General features: G+C 46.4%; 1 protein-coding gene across 1 annotated transcript; it reads left to right on the forward strand.

Moving 5' to 3' along the window:
* The first annotated feature begins 9,723 nt into the window (after positions 1 to 9,723).
* LOC138771811 (olfactory receptor 2D2-like) lies at positions 9,724 to 10,665 on the forward strand. Its single transcript, XM_069951817.1, has one exon. The coding sequence runs from the start codon at positions 9,724 to 9,726 to the stop codon at positions 10,663 to 10,665; it is 942 nt and encodes a 313-aa protein (XP_069807918.1).
* The last annotated feature ends 12,600 nt before the right edge of the window (positions 10,666 to 23,265 follow it).

The following is a 23,265-nucleotide window of genomic DNA, read 5'->3' on the forward strand; positions in this document are numbered from 1 at the left end:
TTTTTATACATTCATAATATTAATTTTTTTAAAGCAGCCATGTTTTTCTAATCCCCTTTAGGCTATGTTCCCACAATGCTTTTTTTGCCATTTTACAGTTGCCTTTTTGGTTGTTTGTACAATCATGGATATCATTAAAAAAAAGTCTGTTCTTTGCAGTGAAATGATAGCCGTCTCAAAATGCGGAAAAAAGACCCAGTGGGAACATAGCCTTAAGGTTTTTGTTCTCGTTTTGTACAAGGCTTTTTCCTTCTGTCAGAAGTATTCCTCAATGGTAATATGATCAAAGGTAAAAATTTTTTTTTTAGCAAACTTAGTAACTACAGTGTTAAATTTCCCTGCAGTGTCAATGTGGTATCCCACCACTGGTGCTGTCTAGAGCACCTGAGTAAGTCACTCTCTCAGGTTCACAAGTGGGAGATGTAGTACTGTGTTTTCCCCACGAGGTGTCACCACTGTTTTTGTCTAGCCTGTTGCACAGCTGAAGTCACCAAAGGTTAACTGTTTTTGTCATGTGTTGTATTGCTGACCAGACCAGAGGTGCTTGTTCTTCATAACCTACCTCTTCTTTTTTCTCTCTCCCACACACACAGATCCACACACCACCACTCACAGGAGGGTCTAGTTTCAGCACCTTCAGGAGGAGTTAGTTCCTGGTGGGAGAAAGTTGAGGGAGTTAGTAGTTGGAGGTACATGCGGACAGATGTGTGAGAGACTAGCTCCTTACAAAGTTTCCTTAGTGGACACTAAAGCAATTATTGCAGTGCTAAGCTTACCTTAGGGGAGAGATGCCACCTAGGATAACCCTTGCCCATGCCAGGAACCTCTCTAAAAAGTGAAGGGTAGTCTCCTAAAACAAGAGGAACTGACCCCAGTAGGACAAAGCTACTGTGAATGGTCTACGTATCCTACTGTGCAGTGTAGGGTTACTGGAAAAGCCTCAGAAGTCTGCTTACCCCCGATTACCGGTTGACTGGGGCTCGTATTACCCACCTAGAATGGGTATCTCGCATCTAGGGGGCACAAGGCGGTTCAGAGCCACTACTGGCATCCATGAGTACGAGTGTCTTCTTATCTTTCTACCTTTACACCTGTTCCGGAAGAGCAAATTCAGTATATTGGGCAGGGCTCCTCTGGCAACTCCACCTATCATCCTTTCCATGCTCTGCATTCTGCTAATGACCTCACACTAACCTCTCCCATAATCAGAACCTCTCATTCCCGCCTCCAAGACTTCTCTCATGCTGCACCAAGCCTCTGGAACTCCCTACCCAAAGAGCTCAGACTAATTTCCAATACCCCCAGTTTCAAGCGTGCCCTGAAGACTCATCTCTTCAGGTGCGCTTATAACATTTCCTTATCTCATCTCCCTCTGCTATCCCTTCTGCATCCTCTCTATAACCTCTTTGGTGCCATCTACTTTGTACTTGATACCTTAGCTCAGAAAATGGCATGTGACTGGCTCGCCCTATCACCTATAGGCACTTTGAGATTCTATGTACAATGACTGGAACATTGACAAATAAAGCCCTTGTTGCCTCTTGTGTCACCAGCAGTCATTCTAGTCTGTACACTCTCAAGAGCAGGTCCCTAATTCAGTATTTTTAATTTTATTTTAATTTATTCATTGTATAATTTAATATAAATATAACCTGTATTGTATTTATATATTTAAATAAGCGCTGTAGAATCTGTTGGCACTATACAAATAAATATTATTATTATTAAAATATTATTATTATTATTATTGTGTCTGGGTCTGTAGTTTTTGTCAGTATCACAGTTATAAAGATAAGACTCAGATTTTTTTTAATCAGTTTTCATTCCACTTTTTCTGTTTTGTGATTTGACCATTAAAAAAAATTTGACATGAGCTAGAGACATTTAAAAGTGTTGATCAGTAAAGGTCTGGATGTTTAGACTCCCACCGATTACTAAAACCACTTTTTTGAGTTTTTCCATCTTGCTCAGGAGATGGGCCCATAGACATAATATAGAGAGAGCGGGGAGAGAATATGCTTAGTGAGTGCTTCTTCCCACTGGTTCGGGGTGGATCTAAACCCCCAGACCCGACCTGATCCCAACATGTGACATGTCTCTTGGACCTACCTAAATGACCGTGACGCTGTAAAGGCTTTTGAGTAGTGATGAGCGAGTACTAAAATGCTCGGGTGCTCGTTACTTGAACCGAGTATTTCCCGATACTCAAGTGCTCATTTCGAGTAACGAATCCCATTGAAGTCAATGGGAGACTCAAGCATTTTTTGAGGGGACTCAAGTTCGGTAGAGAGAAGGTCGTGTGAAAACCTGTCAACCTCAGAAATTGATGGAAACACAACGGAAATGGACAGGAAACAGCAGGGGCAACATGTATGCTTGCCTCTGAGGCTGCCTAATGGCATTATTATGCCTAATTCTGTGCAACAGCGTGGTTAAAACAGAGGTAGGCATAGGGACCACCCAAAAACTCAGCCTGACACAGCATGGCAGTGAGAACACAGGGAACCATTAAAACAGAGGTAGCTTATCATGAACCACCCAAAAATTCAGCCTGACACAGCATAGCGATGGGGACAGAGTGAACAAGGTAGAAGCAGTAGCCAGTCAGCCTTCCAAAAATTATACCAGACCTAGCATGGCAGTGAGCTCACAAAGAACCATTAAAAGTGAGTGAGGAAGAAAGTGAGCCTCCCCAAAATTAGGCCAAACACTGCATGGCATTGAGCACACAGAGAACTGCCGGGATCAGCAGTAGCCAACATGGAGGCCAGGCAGGAGCAACAGTAACCATCATGGAGGCCAGGCAGGAGCAACAGTAGCCAACATGGAGGCAAGGGCAGGCACACCAGTAGTCAGCAGTAGTCAGCAGTAGCCAACATGGAGGCAAGGGCAGGCACCACAGTAGTCAGCAGTAGTCAACATGGATGCCAGTAAAGGCCCAGCAGTAGCCAACATGGAGGCAAGGGCAGCACGGTGGCTCAGTGGTTAGCACTGTAGCCTTGCAGCGCTGGAGTCCTGGGTTCAAAGACGACCAAGGACAACATCTGCAAAACGTTTGTATGTTCTCTCCATGTTTGCGTGGGTTTCCTCCGGGTACTCCGGTTTCCTCCCACACCCAAAAACATACAGATAGGTGAAGTGCTGCGGAATGTGTGTGTGCTATACAAATAATAATAAAAAAAACAAAACAAGGGCAGGCAGAGCAGTAGTCAACATGGATGCCAGTTAAGGCCCAGCAGTAGTCAACATGGCCATTACAAGTAAGTCCACCCAAAAATTGGAGTGAGTCCAGGGGCTGGGATATGTAGTGGTCATGAACCCCGGTGCTGACAGCTAACTGGCTAGGCCAGTTGTCAGTCAGCACTCACCATCAAGGGTACACTTGATGCCTCTCGAACGGGGGTAGTGAGGCCCCGGCCACGGCTACACAAAAAAAAAAAAATAAAACAGCAGGCTGGTTGGCAGGGGCACGATCGGCGGGCCCCAGTCAACCAGTCCCGCTCCTCCGCAGACGTAGTGTGACGTCAGAGCATGGCAGTGAGGACACAGAGAACATTAGGAGTGAGGAAGCAATTGATCCTCCCAATAATTAGGCCAGACCCTGCATGGCGGAAAAATTGTAGGAAAAGGAGGAGGAGGAGGAGATACCAAGAATCTTCATGTTCAGCTGCTTTCCCCAGGTGGACATTTGGATTCAGGTGAAATCCAGGTTTTGTTCATTTTTATAAACATCAGCCTGTCAGCGCTGTCAGGCGGGTGCGCTTATCAGTGATGATGGCACCAGCTGCACTGAAGACCCGCTCCAACAACACGCTAGCGGCAGGGAAGGCCAGCACCTCCAAGGCGTAAAGCGCCAGTTGGGGCCACGTATCCAGCTTTGAAACCCAGTAGTTGTAGGTAGCAGAGTGATCGGGAAGGACGGTGGTATGGTCAGCAAGGTACTCCATCACCATCTTCCTGAAGGCTTCCCCCCTACTCTGTCTAGACTGGGGACGGTTGACATAGTCTTGCTGGGGTGCCATGAAACTGTCAAAGGCCTTGGAGAGTGTTCCCCTGCCCCTTCACAAGCGGCCTGCTTCACTGCTCCTCTCCCCCGCTCTTTGGCCCACAGAACTACTTCCTCTGGCGCTAGTGGTGTCAGATGGGAAGTATATTTTTAGCTTCTACACCAGGGCCTGTTGATGTTGATTCACTCTAATACTGCGTTCCTCAGCAGGAATGACAGTGGAAAAGTTTGATTTCTACCAAGGGTCCAGGAGAGTGATCATCCAGTAATCTTTGTTGTCCAAAGCCAGTAGTCAACATGGATGCCAGTTAAGGCCCAGCAGTAGTCCACATGGATGCCAGTTAAGGACCAGCAACAAGGATGCAAGGGCAGGCACACCAGTAGTCAACATGGATGCCAGTTAAGGCCCAGCAGTAGTCCACATGAATGCCAGTTAAGGCCCAGCAGTAGTCAACATGGATGCCAGTTAAGGACCAGCAACAAGGATGCAAGGGCAGGCACACCAGTAGTCAACATGGATGCCAGTTAAGGACCAGCAGTAGTCAACATGGATGCCAGTTAAGGACCAGCAACAAGGATGCAAGGGCAGGCACACCAGTAGTCAACATGGATGCCAGTTAAGGCCCAGCAGTAGTCCACATGGATGCCAGTTAAGGCCCAGCAGTAGTCAACATGGATGACAGTTAAGGACCAGCAACAAGGATGCAAGGGCAGGCACACCAGTACTCAACATGGATGCCAGTTAAGGTCCAGCAGTAGTCAACATGGATGCCAGTTAAGGCCCAGCAGTAGTCCACATGGATGCCAGTTAAGGCCCAGCAGTAGTCAACATGGATACCAGTTAAGGACCAGCAACAAGGATGCAAGGGCAGGCACACCAGTAGTCAACATGAATGCCAGTTAAGGCCCAGCAGTAGTCAACATGGATGCCAGTTGAGGCCCAGCAACAAGGATGCAAGGGCAGGCACACCATTAGTCAACATGGATGCCAGTTGACTTGCAGAAATGCGCACAGATGCGGTGCACCTTGTTGAGCAAGTCAGCCACATTGGGGTAAGCTTTAAGGAACCCCAGCAACATTAGGTTGAAGACATGGGCCAGGCATGGTACATGTGTGAGGCTGCCGAGTTGCAGAGCCGCCAACAGGTTCCGCCCCTTGTCACACGCAACCAAGCTCACTGCTAATTACACATGAACCCGGGTGCTGACAGCTAACTGGCTAGGCCAGCTGTCAGTGACCATCAAGGGTACACCTGATGCCTCTCGACCGGGGGTGGTGAGGCCCCGACCATAGCTAGACCAAAAAAACTAAAATAAAACAGCTGGCTGGTTGGCGGGGGCGCGACTGGCGGACCCCCGGCAACAAGTCCCGCTCCTCCGCAGACGTAGTGTGACGTCAGAGCATGGCAGTGAGGACACAAAGAACAATACAGTCTGCTTAAGAGGCCACGGAATTTGATCAAATGCACTTTCAATCCTTTAAAGAGTCTTTAAGAGAAGGCAAGTACGGTAGCTTGTGTATTAAAAAGACCTGGTCAATCCTGCCTTCAAAAATGCTACTACAACATCCAAGGAAGGAAAGAAGCTACTGGTAAAATGCCTGGTCAATCCTGCCTTCAAAACGGCTAAAACATCAAAGGAAGCTAGAATGTGCTGTTCAGCAGTTTGAGCACCACCTGTTGGCGCTTACCCACGGCAGTGCTGCTGCGCCTAAAACTAAAATAGCCGGATTATGGCTAGATTTAGCCTCACACCCTCATGCAGTTGTGCGTGAGAGGCATCTCTTTGAAGGTAGGGACGAAGAATAACAATATGGTCTTCTTAAGAGGCCCCGAGGACGGCAGAGAACCCCTGCAAGTTTACATCCACAGATCGAATGGTTTGAAATGGATAACACAAGGATGCTAAATTAGGATCCACCATTTTCACTGTCTGTTTCTTTGAACTTTGAACAGTGAAAACTGCACTTGAATTGAAGTCGATTTGATTTTAAAATTTAAATTGAAGGTTAGAAAATAAAAAAACATAAAGTGGCCATTACCGGCAAGGGCAGGCACACCAGTAGTCTACATGGGTGCCAGTTAAGGCCCAGCAACAACGAGGCAAGGGCAGGCACACGAGTAGTCTACATGGGTGCCAGTTAAGGCCCAGCAACAACGAGGCAAGGGCAGGCACACGAGTAGTCTACATGGGTGCCAGTTAAGGCCCAGCAACAACAAGGCAAGGACAGGCACACCAGTATTCTACATGGGTGCCAGTTAAGACCCAGCAACAACGAGGCAAGGGCAGGCACACCAGTAGTCTACATGGGTGCCAGTTAAGGCCCAGCAACAATGAGGCAAGGGCAGGCACACCAGTAGGCTACATAGGTGTCAGTTAAGGTCCAGCATCAACGAGGCAAGGGCAGGCACACCAGTAGTCTACATGGGTGCCAGTTAAGGCCCAGCAACAACGAGGCAAGGGCAGGCACACCAGTAGTCTACATGGGTGCCAGTTAAGGCCCAGCAACAACGAGGCAAGGGCAGGCACACCAGTAGTCTACATGGGTGCCAGTTAAGGCCCAGCAACAATGAGGCAAGGGCAGGCACACCAGTAGGCTACATAGGTGCCAGTTAAGGCCCAGCAACAACGAGGCAAGGGCAGGCACACCAGTACTCTACATGGGTGCCAGTTAAGACCCAGCAACAATGAGGCAAGGGCAGGCACACCAGTAAACTACATGGGTGCCAGTTAAGGCCCAGCAACAACGAGGCAAGGGCAGGCACACCAGTAGGCTACATGGGTGCCAGTTAAGGCCCAGCAACAACGAGACAAGGGCAGGCACACTAGTAGTCTACATGGGTGCCAGTTAAGGCCCAGCAACAACGAGGCAAGGGCAGGCAAGCCAGTAGGCTACATGGGTGCCAGTTAAGGTCCAGCAACAACGAGGCAAGGGCAGGCACACCAGTAGTCTACATGGGTGCCAGTTAAGGCCCAGCAACAACGAGGCAAGGGCAGGCACACCCGTAGGCTACATGGGTGCCAGGTAAGGCCCAGCAGTAGCCAACAAGTAGCCAACAACCCCCAGCACCCTTTCGATTTTCAATTTGACTGTAGCAGTTGGGGTAACATTCCCTGCATAATGTAACTACTGACTTCTACGCCCGCCACCACCCTTTTGATTTTCAATTTGACTGCAGCAGTTGGGGTAACATTCCCTGCATAATGTAACTACTCACTTCTACCCCCGCCACCACCCTTTCGATTTTCAATTTGACTGCATTCCCTGCATAATGTGACTCACCACCTCTCCCCTCACCGCTGTTTTGATTTTGAATTTGACTTTGATCCTTGAGGATCTGGCAATTGTCTCATGCAAAGGGATCATCACTTGAGGGGTAGTGTACTACAAATCCCAGCAATACAGTGTAGTACCCACTAGTTTAGGGGGGGCTGTATAGTACAATCTGGTAGTGGCTGGACCTAGACACACGCTGGGATACCCCCTTACAATGAGCAGTGAAGTTTTATGCAGGTGTACTACAAATCCCAGCAATACAGTGTAGTACCCACTAGTTTAGGGGGGCTATACGGCTGTATTTTATATTGCTAGTATATACCCTGCCTACTGGAACGCTAAATCCTACACTGACACTCTCCCTGACCAGCAGCAGCTCTGTCCCTGATCTCTCACAGCATATGTCTGAAGCGAGCACTGCCGGCGCCGAGTTTTATATGGCAGGGTCATCTGATCTGGCCAACCAATCGCTGCTATCGACATGTTCGGGTCCCACGTCATCGCAAGATGTACCAAAGAGTCTCCTGCATGTTTATTGGCTGCGAAAAAGCGCGCAAACTTACAGGAAACGGATGATGAGATTTCCTTGAGTATCGCGAGAAGCACGTTCGCTCATCTCTACTTTTGAGCAGTACTTTCTATTTACCTGGTATATGAAATTCTATTGTCTCACACAATTCCATAAATATTCCCAAAACAAATACAATATTTTCTTCTCTACCTAAAAACATGAGAGGTTTCTACTCTTATGGGAAACGTCTCCAGTGTCCTGATAGTTTCCTCCTTATTGTAGAATATACAAAGCTGAATGGGATCCTACTGTGTGTAATAAAAGATCCCCAGATATTTCCCTCAGTGTATAAAAAGCCATGGGCACTAATGTATTGTACATGGCAGCATAAACCTACAGCGTTTCCTGCATTGTAAGTGCAGCATCACGCCTCAGTTTTTCTGTGTTCTCTATTTTAAAAAATAAGGCTTAAAGGGATTGTGTTATCCCAAGAAAATATGTTCTCACAATGTCTTATTTTGGGCGTTTCGTGGAGCTTTTTTTTTCATCACCAAAAGGCAACAGTTTTATGCAAGTTACGGCCATAATTTGCATAAAACTGCACCAACAACAGATGAGAAATGGCCAAAATAAGACATTGTAGGAACATAGCCTATACCTGCACCGAGCTAGTCAAACCCTATGCATATGTGTATATGTTATTTGTACATCACTAAAATGACCCGGATACATCTTTATTGGTTGGTGACCCATACTGGTAAGTGTCGCTTCTTTTTTGTGGTTCATAGTAACCTTCAAACTCCATATTGAGTCGCCAAGAATAGGAGTTCAAGCATCGGCAGAATCTATACTCTATGCTTTACATAGCGTTATGCCCACCATTAATGAGGACCTATTTATTTTTTGGTCTCAAACAACTCCCCGCTATGTGATAGCCTATATAATTTCTAACAAACCTGTAAATCACCTAATTTACAAGAAATGACTACTGACCACTTGAGATCTGCTGCCAACTGCCTGTTGTTAGGCTCAGTCTATCCCTAGTAACAAGATGGAACATAGGAAGTGAGGATAGAGCATAGCTACTGCTATGCACAGAGGAGAGGGATAGAGCGTGGACTGTGTACCTGCACTCTGTGAGCTTGTCTGTCTCCTCTAGGATACACACTGTGGCTATGTTCACACATAGTATTTCTGTCAGTCAATCTTTTTCCAACCAAACTCAGGAGTGGAGCTAACTGGGCAAAATTATAAAAAAAAGATTTGCAGTGTTTCTGTGTTTTCAACCCACTCCTGGTTTTGGTTGAAAAAAGACAAATGGAAATACTATGTGTGAATATCTCCTGTGCCGGAAAGGTAAATTAAGGCTTCGCCTACATCTGTTGCCTGCACCTGATAGGTACATCAGGGCTTCCCCTTTATCTCTCGCTTATGTCTGATATGTAAATCAAGTCTTCCCCCACATCTTTTGCCTGTGCCTGATAGATAAATCAAGGCTTCCCCTACATCTTTTACCTGTAACTGATAGGTAAATCAAGGCTTCCCCTACATCTCTTGCCTGTGCCTGATAGGTAAATCAAGGCTTCTCCTACATCTCTTGCCTGTGCCTGATAGGTAAATCAAGGCTTCCCCTACATCTCTTGTCACCCATTAAGTTCGGGCCAGCAGTCACATAAGTGAATACCAGTGTTTATACTACTGTATGTGCACAGTGCTGCCTCATAGGTGTAATCTCCTCCTCCCTTTATCCCCCCTAGCTTCCAGATTTTATTACCATCATCATATATCCCAAATGCAAGTAAAGGAAACAATGCTGTTTCTTCTTTACATATTGATATAAATATTCTTATTTTTTTCAGTTAGCATAACTTACCATGTAATTCCCTTCACCTAGAATACATGGTATATCAACAGTCTGACACTAACATCATGTCTGTTATGAACCAAACAAGAGTGACTGAATTCTTTCTATTGGGTTTCGGAAACCTTCACAGCTTCAGTGTTATATTCTTCATTCTATTCTTGCTCATGTATATTTTCACAGTTTTTGGAAATCTTCTGATCATCATCTTGGTTTTCACCAATGTCCAGCTCCAGACCCCCATGTATTACTTCCTTTGTCATCTTTCCTTTTCTGACCTTGTGGTTTCCACCAACATTGTTCCCAACATGCTCGGTGCGGTTCTACTGGGGGGGAAAATGATAACTTACACTGGGTGCATCTTTCAATTGTACGTCTTCTGTAGTACAACCATTACTGAATGTCTTCTCCTCTCCATGATGTCCTATGACCGATACCTGGCCATCTGTAACCCACTGAGATACTTTAGCATCATGGACTTAAAGTTTCGTATTGGTCTGTCACTATGGCCGTGGTTGTTGGGTTTTACTCTTAATCTTATAGCAGTCTTGCCTGTATCAAACTATAATTTTTGCCGTGACAATATCATTGATCATTTCTATTGTGAAGTGTCTCCTCTTCAGAAACTTTCTTGCTCCGACACGACTCTTGTAGATATGGAAGTGTTTCTGTTTTCTTTGCCAATATTTCTTATTCCATGTGGTTTTATCATTGTAACCTATGTGCGTATCTTCCTCACCATAATAAAGATACCGTCCACATCCGGCAAACAAAAAGCTTTCTCTACTTGCAGTTCCCATCTTATTGTTGTTGGGACGTTTTATGGGACGTTAATAGCAAAATATATGATCCCATCTGTAGGACAAACTTTGCTTACTAATAAAATGATTTCCCTATTACATACTTTACTTACCCCCCTGGTTAACCCTATAATATATAGCCTCAGAAACCAGGACATAAAGACGGGCTTTAGAAAAACTTTTGGACAAAAAACTTTCTTCATACACTGAGGCTATATTCACACTCCGGTCACTTAAATGGAATTAAGCTGCAAAGCCACACTTAAAGTGACGACAATAGTGGTGCTGTTTTTTAGAGAAAGCGGCCATTTTTTTCTAAGCCCATTTCGGCTATATTCATACAATGCCCTTTTATGGTCATTTTATGGCCTTTTTAGACGTCCGTCATTAGGAGGCCAAATAGCGGCTATTATGTTATAATGACGGCCATTGTTTGTACAATCACTTCCATCATTATGAAATAACGTCTGTTATTTGCTGTGAAAATGATGGCCTTCCCACAATGGCGTCTGTACAACGGCCAAAAAAGACATAGTGGGAACATAAGTTTTTTGTTTTTGTGTTGTACAAGCCTTTTTTCTTTCAGAAGTATTCCTCAATAGTAACATGATCAGAGGTAACCTTTTAGGCGAATTTAGTACCTACAGTCAAAGGACGTTGATCCAGGGATTCCGATAAATCCAATCTGCGTCATGACGGTTTTTGCCTTCCTCTGGATCAACACAGTATACTGTAGGTTGAACTTGACGGACTTTCGTCTTTTTTAAACCTTATTAACTATGTTACTAAAAATTAGTCTTTTTGTCTGTGTTCCACATGGGGGAATGGCTGTCTCTACTTGGTTGTGCACTCCACCCATCCCACCCTGGAGTATGGGCTTATTATTAGCCCTGGAGAAGGTCATAGCTAGTGTAGGGCATGAGGCCACCTTAATGTGGCAGGATGGTACACACTATTTGCAAATGGTAAACCAAGAGACTCATTACTTTTATGGAGATTTTAATAAGCAGTTGGCTTATTAGCAGTTGCTTTTAGCAATTTTTATGTCTGTATTGGGTGTGAGCTTCTGCATTTTTTGTGTTTTATTATGTTACTACAGTGTTTAATATCCCTGTAGTGTCATCACAGGGAAAATCAAGTATTACTCAGTGCAAAATATTTCACCGACCACTCAGATTTAATCATGTTTATTATTATGTCTATTGATTATTTACTTAAACACAATTTTTTTTTCTCTTTACAATGAGAAATTTTATTTACAATGCACAGGTGTGTCTATGGACCCTACATTTTCTCCTGCGATAGCCAACTTGTATGTTGCGTGGTGGGAGGAACACTATATTTTTTGATGCATCTAATTCCTTCTGTTTGGGTGTGGTCTGGTATGGCCGTTACATCGATGACGTCATCATGGTATGGGCATTGGATGTGACGGCCATAACAGACTTCATCTCGTACTGTAACAACAATGCGTTTTCTTTGAGATTTACATATGAATGGAACCACAATCAAATAACTTTTTTGGATATTCAGTTGATTGGACATGATAATAATTACTACAATAAACTACAGAAAGCCAACAGCAGGTAATACCTTACTGCAAGCAGACTCATGCCATCCAGAACATACTAAAAAAAGCCTACCAATGGGGGAACCTGTCCACATACAGAGAAATTGTTCCACAAGAAGCGGAACAGATAATGTCAAGATTAAAAAGACGCGGCTACTGCAATAAGAGTATAGAGCGGGCATATTTAAATGTAGTCAATAGAGACAGGACTGATTTACTTTCCCATAAAATAACAATTAAGCCTCCAAATAATATCCCCAATAATATTCCAACATTCGTTACTACATACTCCAAACATTATCAAGCGATACGTAGCATCATGAGCAAATACCTACCTGTCCTGTGTCATGATGAAAAATTAAAAAAGATATTGAGCAAAGGTCGTAGGTTTTCCACCAGACGGCCTCCCACTTTGGGAACCTTGTTATCACCTTCTCATTTAACCCTTTCACGACCTGGGGTCATTGATTCCTCAATGCCCAGGCCGTTTTAGGACATCCGCTTATGGGATCATAATGATGCCATAAGCTGATGTCCCTATGTCTGCCCCCTCTCCTCTGTTCCCTGCCACTGTTACAACCTGAGGCTTCCTGTTTCCATGGCTACCATCAGGGCTCTGCGATCACTTCGGAGAGCCCCGATGGACAATGGACAGAGAATTCTCCCTCTGTAGAGGGAGAATTCTCTGTCTGGAGCCCTATAGATGCTGCGGTTGTGCTGACCGCAGTATCTATAGGGTTAACTCTCAGCACCAGAGCGCGACTCCGGTGCTGAGAGTTGCAGCGGGTTCCCGGCTATCACTGATAGCCGGGACCCGCCACGGATGACACAGGCGCAGCTCCTGCTCCTGTGTCATCTTGGATCGTAAATTAACGTCGCTGCAGCAGCAGGCATAGGCTGCAGCAACGTTATTATACAGTGCGGCGACAGTAGAGGGTTAATTACATCTAGACCAAAAACATGGTTATAGTACAAAGGTAATTATAAATGTAATGGAAATAGATGGGGATGTTGTTATTACATTACACATTAGAAAGTTGTCCATAAACCCACAGATAATAAAATACACAAAATTTTATCATATATTATTTGTAATACCACATGGGTTGTGTACTACATAAAATGTACTTCTTGCAATGTAGTACACGTAGGTTGCACTAGCCAGCACTTAAAGGGGTTATCTAGCACTCCAAAAACATTTCCCCTCTCTTGTATCCAAATTGGGTGGGGTTTCCATTGAAGTAAGTGGAGCTTAAAGAGGATGTACCACCAGGTACATCCTCTTGAATTTAACAGATAGAAAACTGATAGAGCGCCGTAATGGGGAAGCCGCTGCCGTGGCCCTTTTTTCGGGCCGCAGCCCGGTTGCCGTGCACTGCGCCATTCTATCCAGCGGTACCGGGCTGTGCCGAAGCACTGGAGGTCGGCCGGCCTGCCCCCAGTGGGAGGGAATTCCCTCCCCTCTATGATGCGGCTCCATTAGGCTCGATGCGGCTCCAAGAGGCTTGAAAAACGGGCCGCGGCCCCGGCTTACCCATGACTGTGTCGTTCTATCAGTGTGTTAGATTCAAGAGGATGTACCTACCTGGTGGTACATCCTCTTTAATTGCAAACTACACCTAAACTGGAGACAAGAGAGGGGGAAAAGTGGCCATGTTTTTGTAGCGCTGGATAATCCCTTTAAAGGACAGATTGAGGGAAACATATATTTGGAGAAAAGCAAACTACTAATGTGTCCAAACATTTCTATTTCGCCCATGCAGGTGACGTATCAACGCTTACTATCACTGTTATAGAAAGGGTTTTTAACCCTGACCGGGGAGGAGATAGGAAACAGAAGCTCCTGAATCGGGATGGTTTTTGGATTTAATGATGGGTACATCTTTTCCTGCAGGATTTAAAAAATAGACTGCATTTGTTACTAAATTACTAATTCCTAAGGGTTTTTTTTATAGTTTTTCATGTATTTTGATGTGTTTTCATGTTTTCTATGTGCAGTTAGCGGAAGCTTTGTATTAGCTAGCTGATTAATCTGCATGTGTGTAGGGGAGGATCCAGGGCTCTGGTTCCCTATTCATGTAACACGTTTGTCTAGTGCACATTATCTATGATTAAGGGCTGAGTCTAACTTTATATATTTTGCAGCGAAATCCGCCACTGTGATTTTCAATGGGGTTACATACCCGCAGCAGAAATGTCATTCCGTTACAAGTATGCAAGACCGGCCCCTTTAACCCGCCTGGAGCATACATTACCTGTTCGACGCCGCTGCTGCATCTGAGGCTCCTCGCTCCCGTCGGTCCTGCTTAAGCAATTAGTGCACAGCCCCGCCGCAGTCACTACTCCGGGCGGTGCCGGATTAAAGGCGCCAGCATCTGCATACTCACCGGCAGGGCCGGCGTCAGCACCCGGCGTACTTGGGCAAGTGCCGGGGCCAACAGCTGCTCAAGGGGCCCCCCGGAATTTGCCCGAGCAATAGCCACAGGTCACCACCAGCAATGCCGCCCGCTGCATCCCCCGGAGTCACTGTCAACACCGCTGACATCCGGGAGGCAGTGAGGGGGGCGGGACGCGAGTGCTGGGCGGATACGACGGGACGGGATGTCACTCTCCGCCTCCATGACGTCCTGGCCTCGGCCTCTCTCTGCAGCGCTGGATTGATGGGATCTCCCCAGCAGGCGCATAGCGATTGCATCATCGCGCCTGCTAGAGGATCCGTCCCCGCGGCGCACAGAAGGGAGAAGCCAGGGAGAAGAGGACACATCCCCTGGATTAGGTGATTATGATTTTTTTGTTTTGCTTTGTGTTGGGGCTGAGCAGGGGGCATCTACTATGGGGCAGAGGAAGGGGCATGTACTATGGGGGCAGAGCAGGGGGCATTTACTATGGGGCAGCCTCGGGCATCTACTATGGGGGCAGAGCAGGGGGCATCTACTATGGGGACAGAGCAGGGGGCATCTACTATGGGGCATAGGAATGGGCATCTGCTATGGGGGCAGAGCAGGGGGCATCTACTATGCGGGTAGAGCAGGGGGCATCTACAGTACTATGGGGCAGAGGAGGGGGCATCTACTATGGGGGCATTACTGTGGGGAAGAGCAGGGGACATTACTATGGGGGCAGAGCAGGGGGCATTACTATAGGGGCAGGGGACATTACTATGGGGGAAGAGGGTATTACTATAGGGGCAGGGCAGGGGACATTAATATGGGCCATTACTATGGGGGTAGAGGGCATTTTTACTATATGGGGGCACAGCATGAGGACATTATTACTATATGGGGGGCACAGCACGGGATCTTACATACGGGGCCCACATACCTCCTTACTTTACTGCACATGACACCAAGTAGCAAAATTATCACTGTATGGAAGCCTATGGGTGGGAAAAGGGAAGGAAATTGCTGGAAATGTGCCAAGCCTAAGATGTTTGTCTGACAGGTTCTGAAGAGAAGAGTTGTAGCTTGAAGGAATCATCATGGTGGTCCAGGCAAGATGAAGAGGAAACAAAGAGCGATTGCCTCAGATTAAAGAAGACGTCACCTGTGAGTTACCGAATTACGGTTTTTTTTTCTCGTTATTTTGTTAAACTTTATTTGGTAGGTGTGCCCCGAGGTGAAAAAAAGTGATCAGCAGTGTATTATATACTTATTATCCTCCCCTTGTATGAGTGTGTATATATATATGTGCCCGAGAGATAGATATATACACACTCATACAGGAGGGGGGATAATACGTATATAACACAGCTGATCCCCTACACAGAATCGAGAGCTAGAGACCTTCTAATAACCATGCCATATAAATTGCTATTCAAAGGGGCCCACAAAGGCTCTCTCGACCAAGGGCCCACAAAAACCTGGAGCCGGCCCTGCTCACCGGCCCCTTTAACCCGCCGCCGCCCAGAGCATACATTACCTGCTTGGCGCCACAGTTGCATCTGAGGCTCCTGGCTCCCATTGGTCCCGCTCAGCCAATCAGTGCACGGCCCTGCCGCAGTCACTGCTCCAGGCGGCAGGTTAAAGGGGCCGGCACCTACATACTCCCCGGCCCGGCGGCTGCATTTGAGTCTCCTGGCTTCCGTTGGTCCCGCTCAGCCAATTAGTGCACATCGCCGCCGCAGTCACTGCTCCAGGCAGCGTGAAATCTGCTGTGAATCCGTTACATGTGAAGCGACCCTTAGGCTATGTTCACACTCCTGATGAAGTGAGCGAAACTTACGTTGGGCTGTTTTCGTTCTGGAGGAGGGTAAGATATCAGTGAGGACAGGGCCGTAGCTAGGGGGCAGCTGCCCCGGGCGCCGAGACCAGGGGGGGCGCCATCACAGGGAGCAGAGAGAGAAGGATCACAGTGGATGAGGCAGCCTGGAAGCGTCCTGCCCTCTGTCATTGTGAGGAGGCAGGGGACGATTTTTACTTCATCAAAAGAGGTATTTTCCATACTGTATTGTCTCCTGGCTGCTGATTAGCTATAATTTAGGGCTGAACAGCAGCCAGGAGACAGTACAGTAAAGAGATGGTGAAGGACCTTGACATGTGACTATGATGTCACCGCAGGTCCTGTATGTACACTGCACTATGGAGGAGGAAGAAAGAAGATACAGGTGTGTGGGAAGGGGAGGACAATCAGGGGTGCCCAGTCTGGGGAGGGGAGGGGGACAGGGGGGGTACAGGGTGACACTTGTCTGAGATGGGGAGACACATAAGAGAGTTAGGGTCCAATGTCTATTTAGGGGTCTGGCTGCACATTATTCCATACTTAACCCCTTAATAACTGCCCTATCCAAATATATATCACATTTATATAAACCTTACCTACTATCTGCAGGGGTAGGGAAGCTTGGCTCTCCAGCTGTTGCAGAACTACAACTCCCATCATGTCTGGACAGCCAAAGTTTTAGCTTTGACTGTCTATGTATGATGGGAGTTGTAGTTTTGCAACAGCTGGTGAGCCAAGGTTCCCTATGCCAATCTATAAAGCACCTGTACCTGTCATTTTTCTAAATTATTTCTATTTTGAATTTGGTGATGGCATACCTTTTTGGAGGTGACGGAATACCTTACTGGAGGTGGCGGAATACTTTACTGGAGGTGACGGAATACCTTACTGGAGGTGACGGAATACCTTTTTGGAGGTGACGGAATACCTTACTGGAGGTGACGGAATACCTTTTTGGAGGTGACGGAATACCTTACTGGAGGTGACGGAATACCTTACTGGAGGTGACGGAATACCTTACTGGAGGTGATGGAATACCTTACTGGAGGTGATGGAATACCTTACTGGAGGTGACGGGATACCTTACTGGAGGTGATGGAATACCTTACTGGAGGTGACGGAATACCTTACTGGAGGTGTTACTGCTGTTGTCTCCGCTGCTGAGTGGAGTTGATGGAACCTCGGGAAATCCTAGGTTCTATAGAACTCGAACATTCACGAACCTGCCGCATTAGATTGGGGATGCCTTCCCGCTCCATGGGGAAGGAGGAGACAGCCCGGGTACTGCCTGGAATTCCGGGATTCAGCCTTTGTAATAGCTGGGTACTCTCCTCCTTACCCATGGACTGGGAAGGCATCAGCAATCTAATGCGGCAGGTTTGTGAATGTTCAAGTTCAATCGAACCTAGGATCCCGAAGTTTTATCAACTCTACAGCTGAGCGTATCTGTGCATTAGAAGACGACACCATAGAATCACATTACACTGGGTGTCACACTGGAGATAGATCAAGAAGCTTTGCCTCCTAATTCACAGGTACAGACAGCAGGGAGCGGAGACAACGGCGCCTCCTCAGGTACAGACAGCAGGGAGCGGAGACAACGGCGCCTCCTAATTCACAGGTACAGACAGCAGGGAGCGGAGACAACGGCGCCTCCTCAGGTACAGACAGCAGGGAGCGGAGACAACGGCGCCTCCTCAGGTACAGACAGCAGGGAGCGGAGACAACGGAGACTCCTCAGGTACAGACAGCAGGGAGCGGAGACAACGGCGCCTCCTCAGGTACAGACAGCAGGGAGCGGAGACAACGGCGCCTCCTCAGGTACAGACAGCAGGGAGCGGAGACAACAGAGCCTCCTCAGGTACAGACAGCAGGGAGCGGAGACAACGGCGCTTCCTCAGGTACAGACAGCAGGGAGCGGAGACAATGGCGCTTCCTCAGGTACAGACAGCAGGGAGCCAAGACAACGGCGCCTGCTCAGGTACAGACAGCAGGGAGCGGAGACAACGGTGCCTCCTCAGGTACAGACAGCAGGGAGCGGAGACAATGGCGCTTCCTCAGGTACAGACAGCAGGGAGCGGAGACAATGGCGCTTCCTCAGGTACAGACAGCAGGGAGCGGAGACAACGGTACCTCCTCAAGTACAGACAGCAGCGAGCGGACACAACAGCGCCTCCACAGGTACAGACAGCAGGGAGCGGAGACAACGTCGCCTCCTAATTCACAGGTACAGACAGCAGGGAGCGGAGACAACGGAGGTAACGGATTTACCAGGTGCCATACACATTGTTGTCAATAGGTGCTATAGTTACTTTTACAGCACGTGAACATGTAAATATTCTCAGTGGATTTATACATCTTTGTGTGACCAGATTTGGTTCTCATTGATAGGTTTTTAATTTTTTTTTAGATAACTCACCGGTTCTTATTCTTTTTTATGTATATTTTTATTATCATGAACTAATAAAGAATAAATGATTATATATGATTTTGTGTTGAGTAAAGTCTTTTGGTGATTGTATTTAGTAGAGATTCGTTAACAAAATTTGCTAAACATGGCGGCCGTACATGTTAGCTTGCAGGGCTGTCAGTTGGCGGGAGAAAGGGATTAACCATATAATCAGTTGTGTTTAACCAATCAGCTGCAGGCCCCTCTGTTAGAGAGGAGAGGATAGGAGGGTGGATTGTGGGTAAATTGCTGGTGATTTTCTGTGGAAGTTGTTAAGCCAGTATCCAGTTTACCAAGTAACTGGGTGCCTGTTCTGCTTTATACAAACTCACCAGGACCACAGAAGACAAAGTTCAACAATTCACTGGGATCAGTGAATTTAATGTCCACCTTCCAAACTTAGTGGGCGCACTCAACTCCTAGTGTATGATACCAATTCGCTTTCATTAGTAATGACAGCATCCGCCTTCCATATTTTAAGTGGGTGCAGTCAACTCATAGAGCGTTATACTTATTTGCTTTCTTCATCTAAGACAGCTAGAGATCTAGAGAGAGATATAGAGACAGAGAGTGGTTTTCTGTGAGAGCTGTGCAGCCAGTGTCCAGTACACAAAGTGACTGGGTGCTGTTTTTGCATTATAGCAAATCAATGTGTGTACGTCATACGAAGTCACTGGGTGCTGTGAAGATATGGTTCATTATATCAAGCCACTGGGTGTTGTCAAAAAATGTTGTATTATCAATCAGTGGGTGCTGTGAAAAAAACATCTCCTATTTCTTATCACAGAAACTTTGCGACACTTTTGTGGAAACAATTAACTTTTAAAATAAAACTGAATTGAAAAAGACATTAAATTTAAAACACATTGGGAGACATTTATTAAGGAGTCTAATGTGTGCAAGTATTCTAATGAGGATTGGTGTGTATTTTGTTCCAATAGCTTAATGCCCCTATTCCACAGGTCGTTTAGAGGAGCAAACGAGCGCTCTCAGCGCTCGTTTGCTCCTTGTTCCCTGCTCGCTGCCGCCGCTATTCAACGCGGCTGCAGCGAGCGGGTGAGTGCGGGAGGGGCGGCGGGGAGCTGCGGGGGGGGGGCTGCCCGGGGGATCGCTAGATTGTCCGGGCAGCCCATAGGATATAGCAGCGTCTGCTGCCGACGCTCCTATTCAATGGAGCGACGGCAGCAGATCGCTGCCATATCAGTCGCTTGTTTTTCAACATGTTAAAAAACAAGTGACTGCAACGATCAGCCGACATGAAAGATGTCGGCTGATCGTTGCACTCTATTCCACGGGACGATTATCGTATTATTATTATTATTATCGTAGCGGCCGATATCGGACGATAATTGTTCCGTGGAATAGGGCCTTAAGACTGATTCATTAACATGTAGCACTGCCACAGAGTAAAAAGTCGCAAAAATACAAAAATTGCGCACTTTTATTCACCTGGTACTGAGTAGACGTAAGCCTGTACCTGTTTGTGCGACTTGTTGCAAATGATAAATTGGGCGCAAATCCTGGATTATCAGAACTTTTGGGTGAATTCTCAAAACATGCAAATTAAAAAAAAAGTTGCATCCAAAAAATATTCGCCTGTCGAATACTGGATCATAAATAGAACTTAGACCAAAAATGGGTGAAAAATCCAATTATTCACCAAAAAATAAGTGCAAACCCCTTGATAAATTTCCCCCATTGACTTAAAAAAAAATAATTAAATAAAAAAAAATTGAATTAGAAAAATTGTCATTCAACTTGAATTTGAACTGAAATATTTCACAATGTTTAAACGTGGAAAAGTACAATATTTCACGAGAAAACAATCTCAGAATTACTTGGATGAGTTATAGCATCACAGAGCTATAACATTACAGAATTTCTGCTCTATGTGGCTGCATTCAGCCAGGCAGTGCAAGTGCAGGACAGCCCGAAAGTGGTGTGCTTGGCAGTATTGTTACGCCATAGGCAGGATAGGGTATGTTACATCTTGTTTGGGCACAAGCCAATAACTCCCTAAGGGGCTTGGACTGTACAACCTACAATGGGAGAGACTACAGGGACATGGTCATATTTAGAAATACAGGCCAATCAACTAAGCCAGTAATCCATTTAGCATGTTTGTCATAATAATATTATTATTATTATTATTATTGTGTCGGGGTCTGTAGTTTTTGTCAGTATCACAGTTGTTAAGATGAGACTCAGGTTTTTTTTATCAGTTTTCATTCGATTTTTTTTTGTTATGTGATTTGACCATTAACCCTTTGAGGACCAGGCCCAAAATGACCCAGTGGACCGCGCAAATTTTGATCTTAGTGTTTCCGTTTTTCCCTCCTCCCCTTCTAAGAGCTCTAGCACTCTCAGTTTTCTATCTACAAGCCATGTAAGTGCTTGTTTTTTACAGGAATAGTTGTACTTTGTAATGGCGTCATTCATTTTACCATAACATGTACGATGGAATTCCAAATATATTATTTATGAAGATATAAATTGGTGAAATCGCAAAAAAGAATGCAATATGGTAACGTTTGGGGGGTTCCTGTGTCTACGTAATGCACTATATGGTAACAGCGACATGACACTATTATTCTATAGGTCAGTCCGAACACAACCACATGCAGGTTACACAGATTCTCTAATGTTATAGATTTTTTTTTTTATGAAATCCGTTTTTTTGCCAATTAAATATTAATAAAATGGGCCTATTGTGACGCTTATAACGGTTTTATTTTTTCACCTATGGGGCTGTATGGGGTGTCATTTTTTCCGCCATGATCTCTAGTTTTTATTAATACCATATTTGTGAAGATCGGACGTTTTGATCACTTTTTATTGATTTTTTTTAATATATAATGTAACATAAAATCGGTAATCTGCGCACTTTTTCCCCTCTTTTCGTGTACGCCGTTTACCGGTCGCAATGACGCTTGTTATATTTTAATAGATCGGACAATTACGCACGCTACGGTATATTATATGTTTATCTATTTATTCATTTTTATATGTTTTATTTATATAATGGGAAAGGGGGGTGATTTAGACTTTTATTGGGGGAGGGGTTTTGGGGTAGTGTGTTAGTGTTTTGAACTTTTTTTTTTTTACACATTTGAAGTCCCTTTGGGGGACTTTTACATTCACTAGTTTGATTTTTACACTGATGAATGCTATGCCATAGGCATAGCATTGATCAGTGTTATCGGCGCTCTGCTCATTGAGCCTGCCTGTGCAGGCTCAGTGCAGCAGAGCGCCGATCGGACCGCATGGAGGCAGGTGAGAGACCTCCTGCAGTCCGTTTTACCGATCGGGACCCCCGCAGTCACACTGCGGGGGTCCCGATCGGTAAGTGACAGGGGACTCCCCCTGTCACTTACACTTAAACGCTGCGGTCGCGCCGCGATCGCGGCGTTTAAGGGGTTAATGACACGCGGCAGCGCAATCGCTGCAGCGTGTCATTACCGGTGAGGTCCCGGCTGCTCACTGCAGCCGGCCCCCACCTCCTATGAAGCGCGCTCCGCTCCGGAGCGCGCTTCATAGCGGGAATAACACCCATGACGTAAGGTTACGTCATGGGTCGTCTGGGGACAGACTTCCATGACGTAACCCTACGTCCAGGGTCGTCTAGGGGTTAAAAAAAAATTGACATGACCGAGAGACATTCAAAAGTATTGATCAGTAAAGGTCTGGATGTTTAGACACCGACCCTTGCTCAGAAGATGGGCCCATAGACATAATATAGAGAGAGCAGGGAGAGAATATGCTTAGTTAGTGCTTCTTACCACTGGTTCGGGGTGGATCTAAACCCCCAGACCTGACCTGATCCCAACGTATGACATGTCTCTTGGACCTACCTAAATGACCGTGACGCTGTAAAGGCTTTTGAGCAGTACTTTCTATTTACCCGGTATATGAAATTCTATTGTCTCACACAATTCCATAAATATTCTGTTAGGGCCACGGCGGCGTCCTGTGCTCCGGACCGCCGCCGCACCCTCTTACCTGCATCTGCAGCAGCCGGTGTCCATAGGCAAGGACCCGGCGCTGCTGTTGCTTCGGCCCCGGGGGGCGCCTCACCTCACCACGCTCCTGTCCGTCGCTGTGCCGGCCGGCGTGCGCGTCCCCGCCTCCTAGGGCGCGCGCGCGCAGGCTGTCTCAAATTTAAAGGGGCAGTGCGCTCCTAATTGGCCTGTATGTCAATCACTCCCCTATAAGTTCCAGCCCTACCCCCTTCCAGGTGTTGGAGCCTCTACATGCTTCCCATAGCGTTTGGCCGAGCTCCCTGTTGTTCCTGATTCCTGTCTGCTACCTGGTCCCTAGTCCTTGTTCCTAATTCCTGTCCGCTACCTGGTCCCTAGTCCTTGTTCCTGGTTCCTGTTCCTCTGTTACACTATTGCTCCGGTGTTCACCCTGTTACCTGCAGTTACGCCTACAGACCTCTGCCAGCACCATCTCCTGCCTACTGCTCCTGCCACGCTTCGCCTGCCGTCACTAGCAACCAAGCCAGGGGTAGCGACCTGGGGGTCGCCTGCCGCAGCAAGTCCATCCCGCCTTGTGGCGGGCTCTGGTGAAAACC

The sequence above is a fragment of the Dendropsophus ebraccatus genome, chromosome 14 (genome assembly GCF_027789765.1).
Source record: "Dendropsophus ebraccatus isolate aDenEbr1 chromosome 14, aDenEbr1.pat, whole genome shotgun sequence".
NCBI lineage: Eukaryota > Metazoa > Chordata > Amphibia > Anura > Hylidae > Dendropsophus > Dendropsophus ebraccatus.

What these genes read in the sequence shown, in the direction of transcription:
- LOC138771811 (XM_069951817.1), top strand. Translation starts at nt 9,724, where the DNA reads ATGTCTGTTATGAACCAAACAAGAGTGACTGAATTCTTTCTATTGGGT.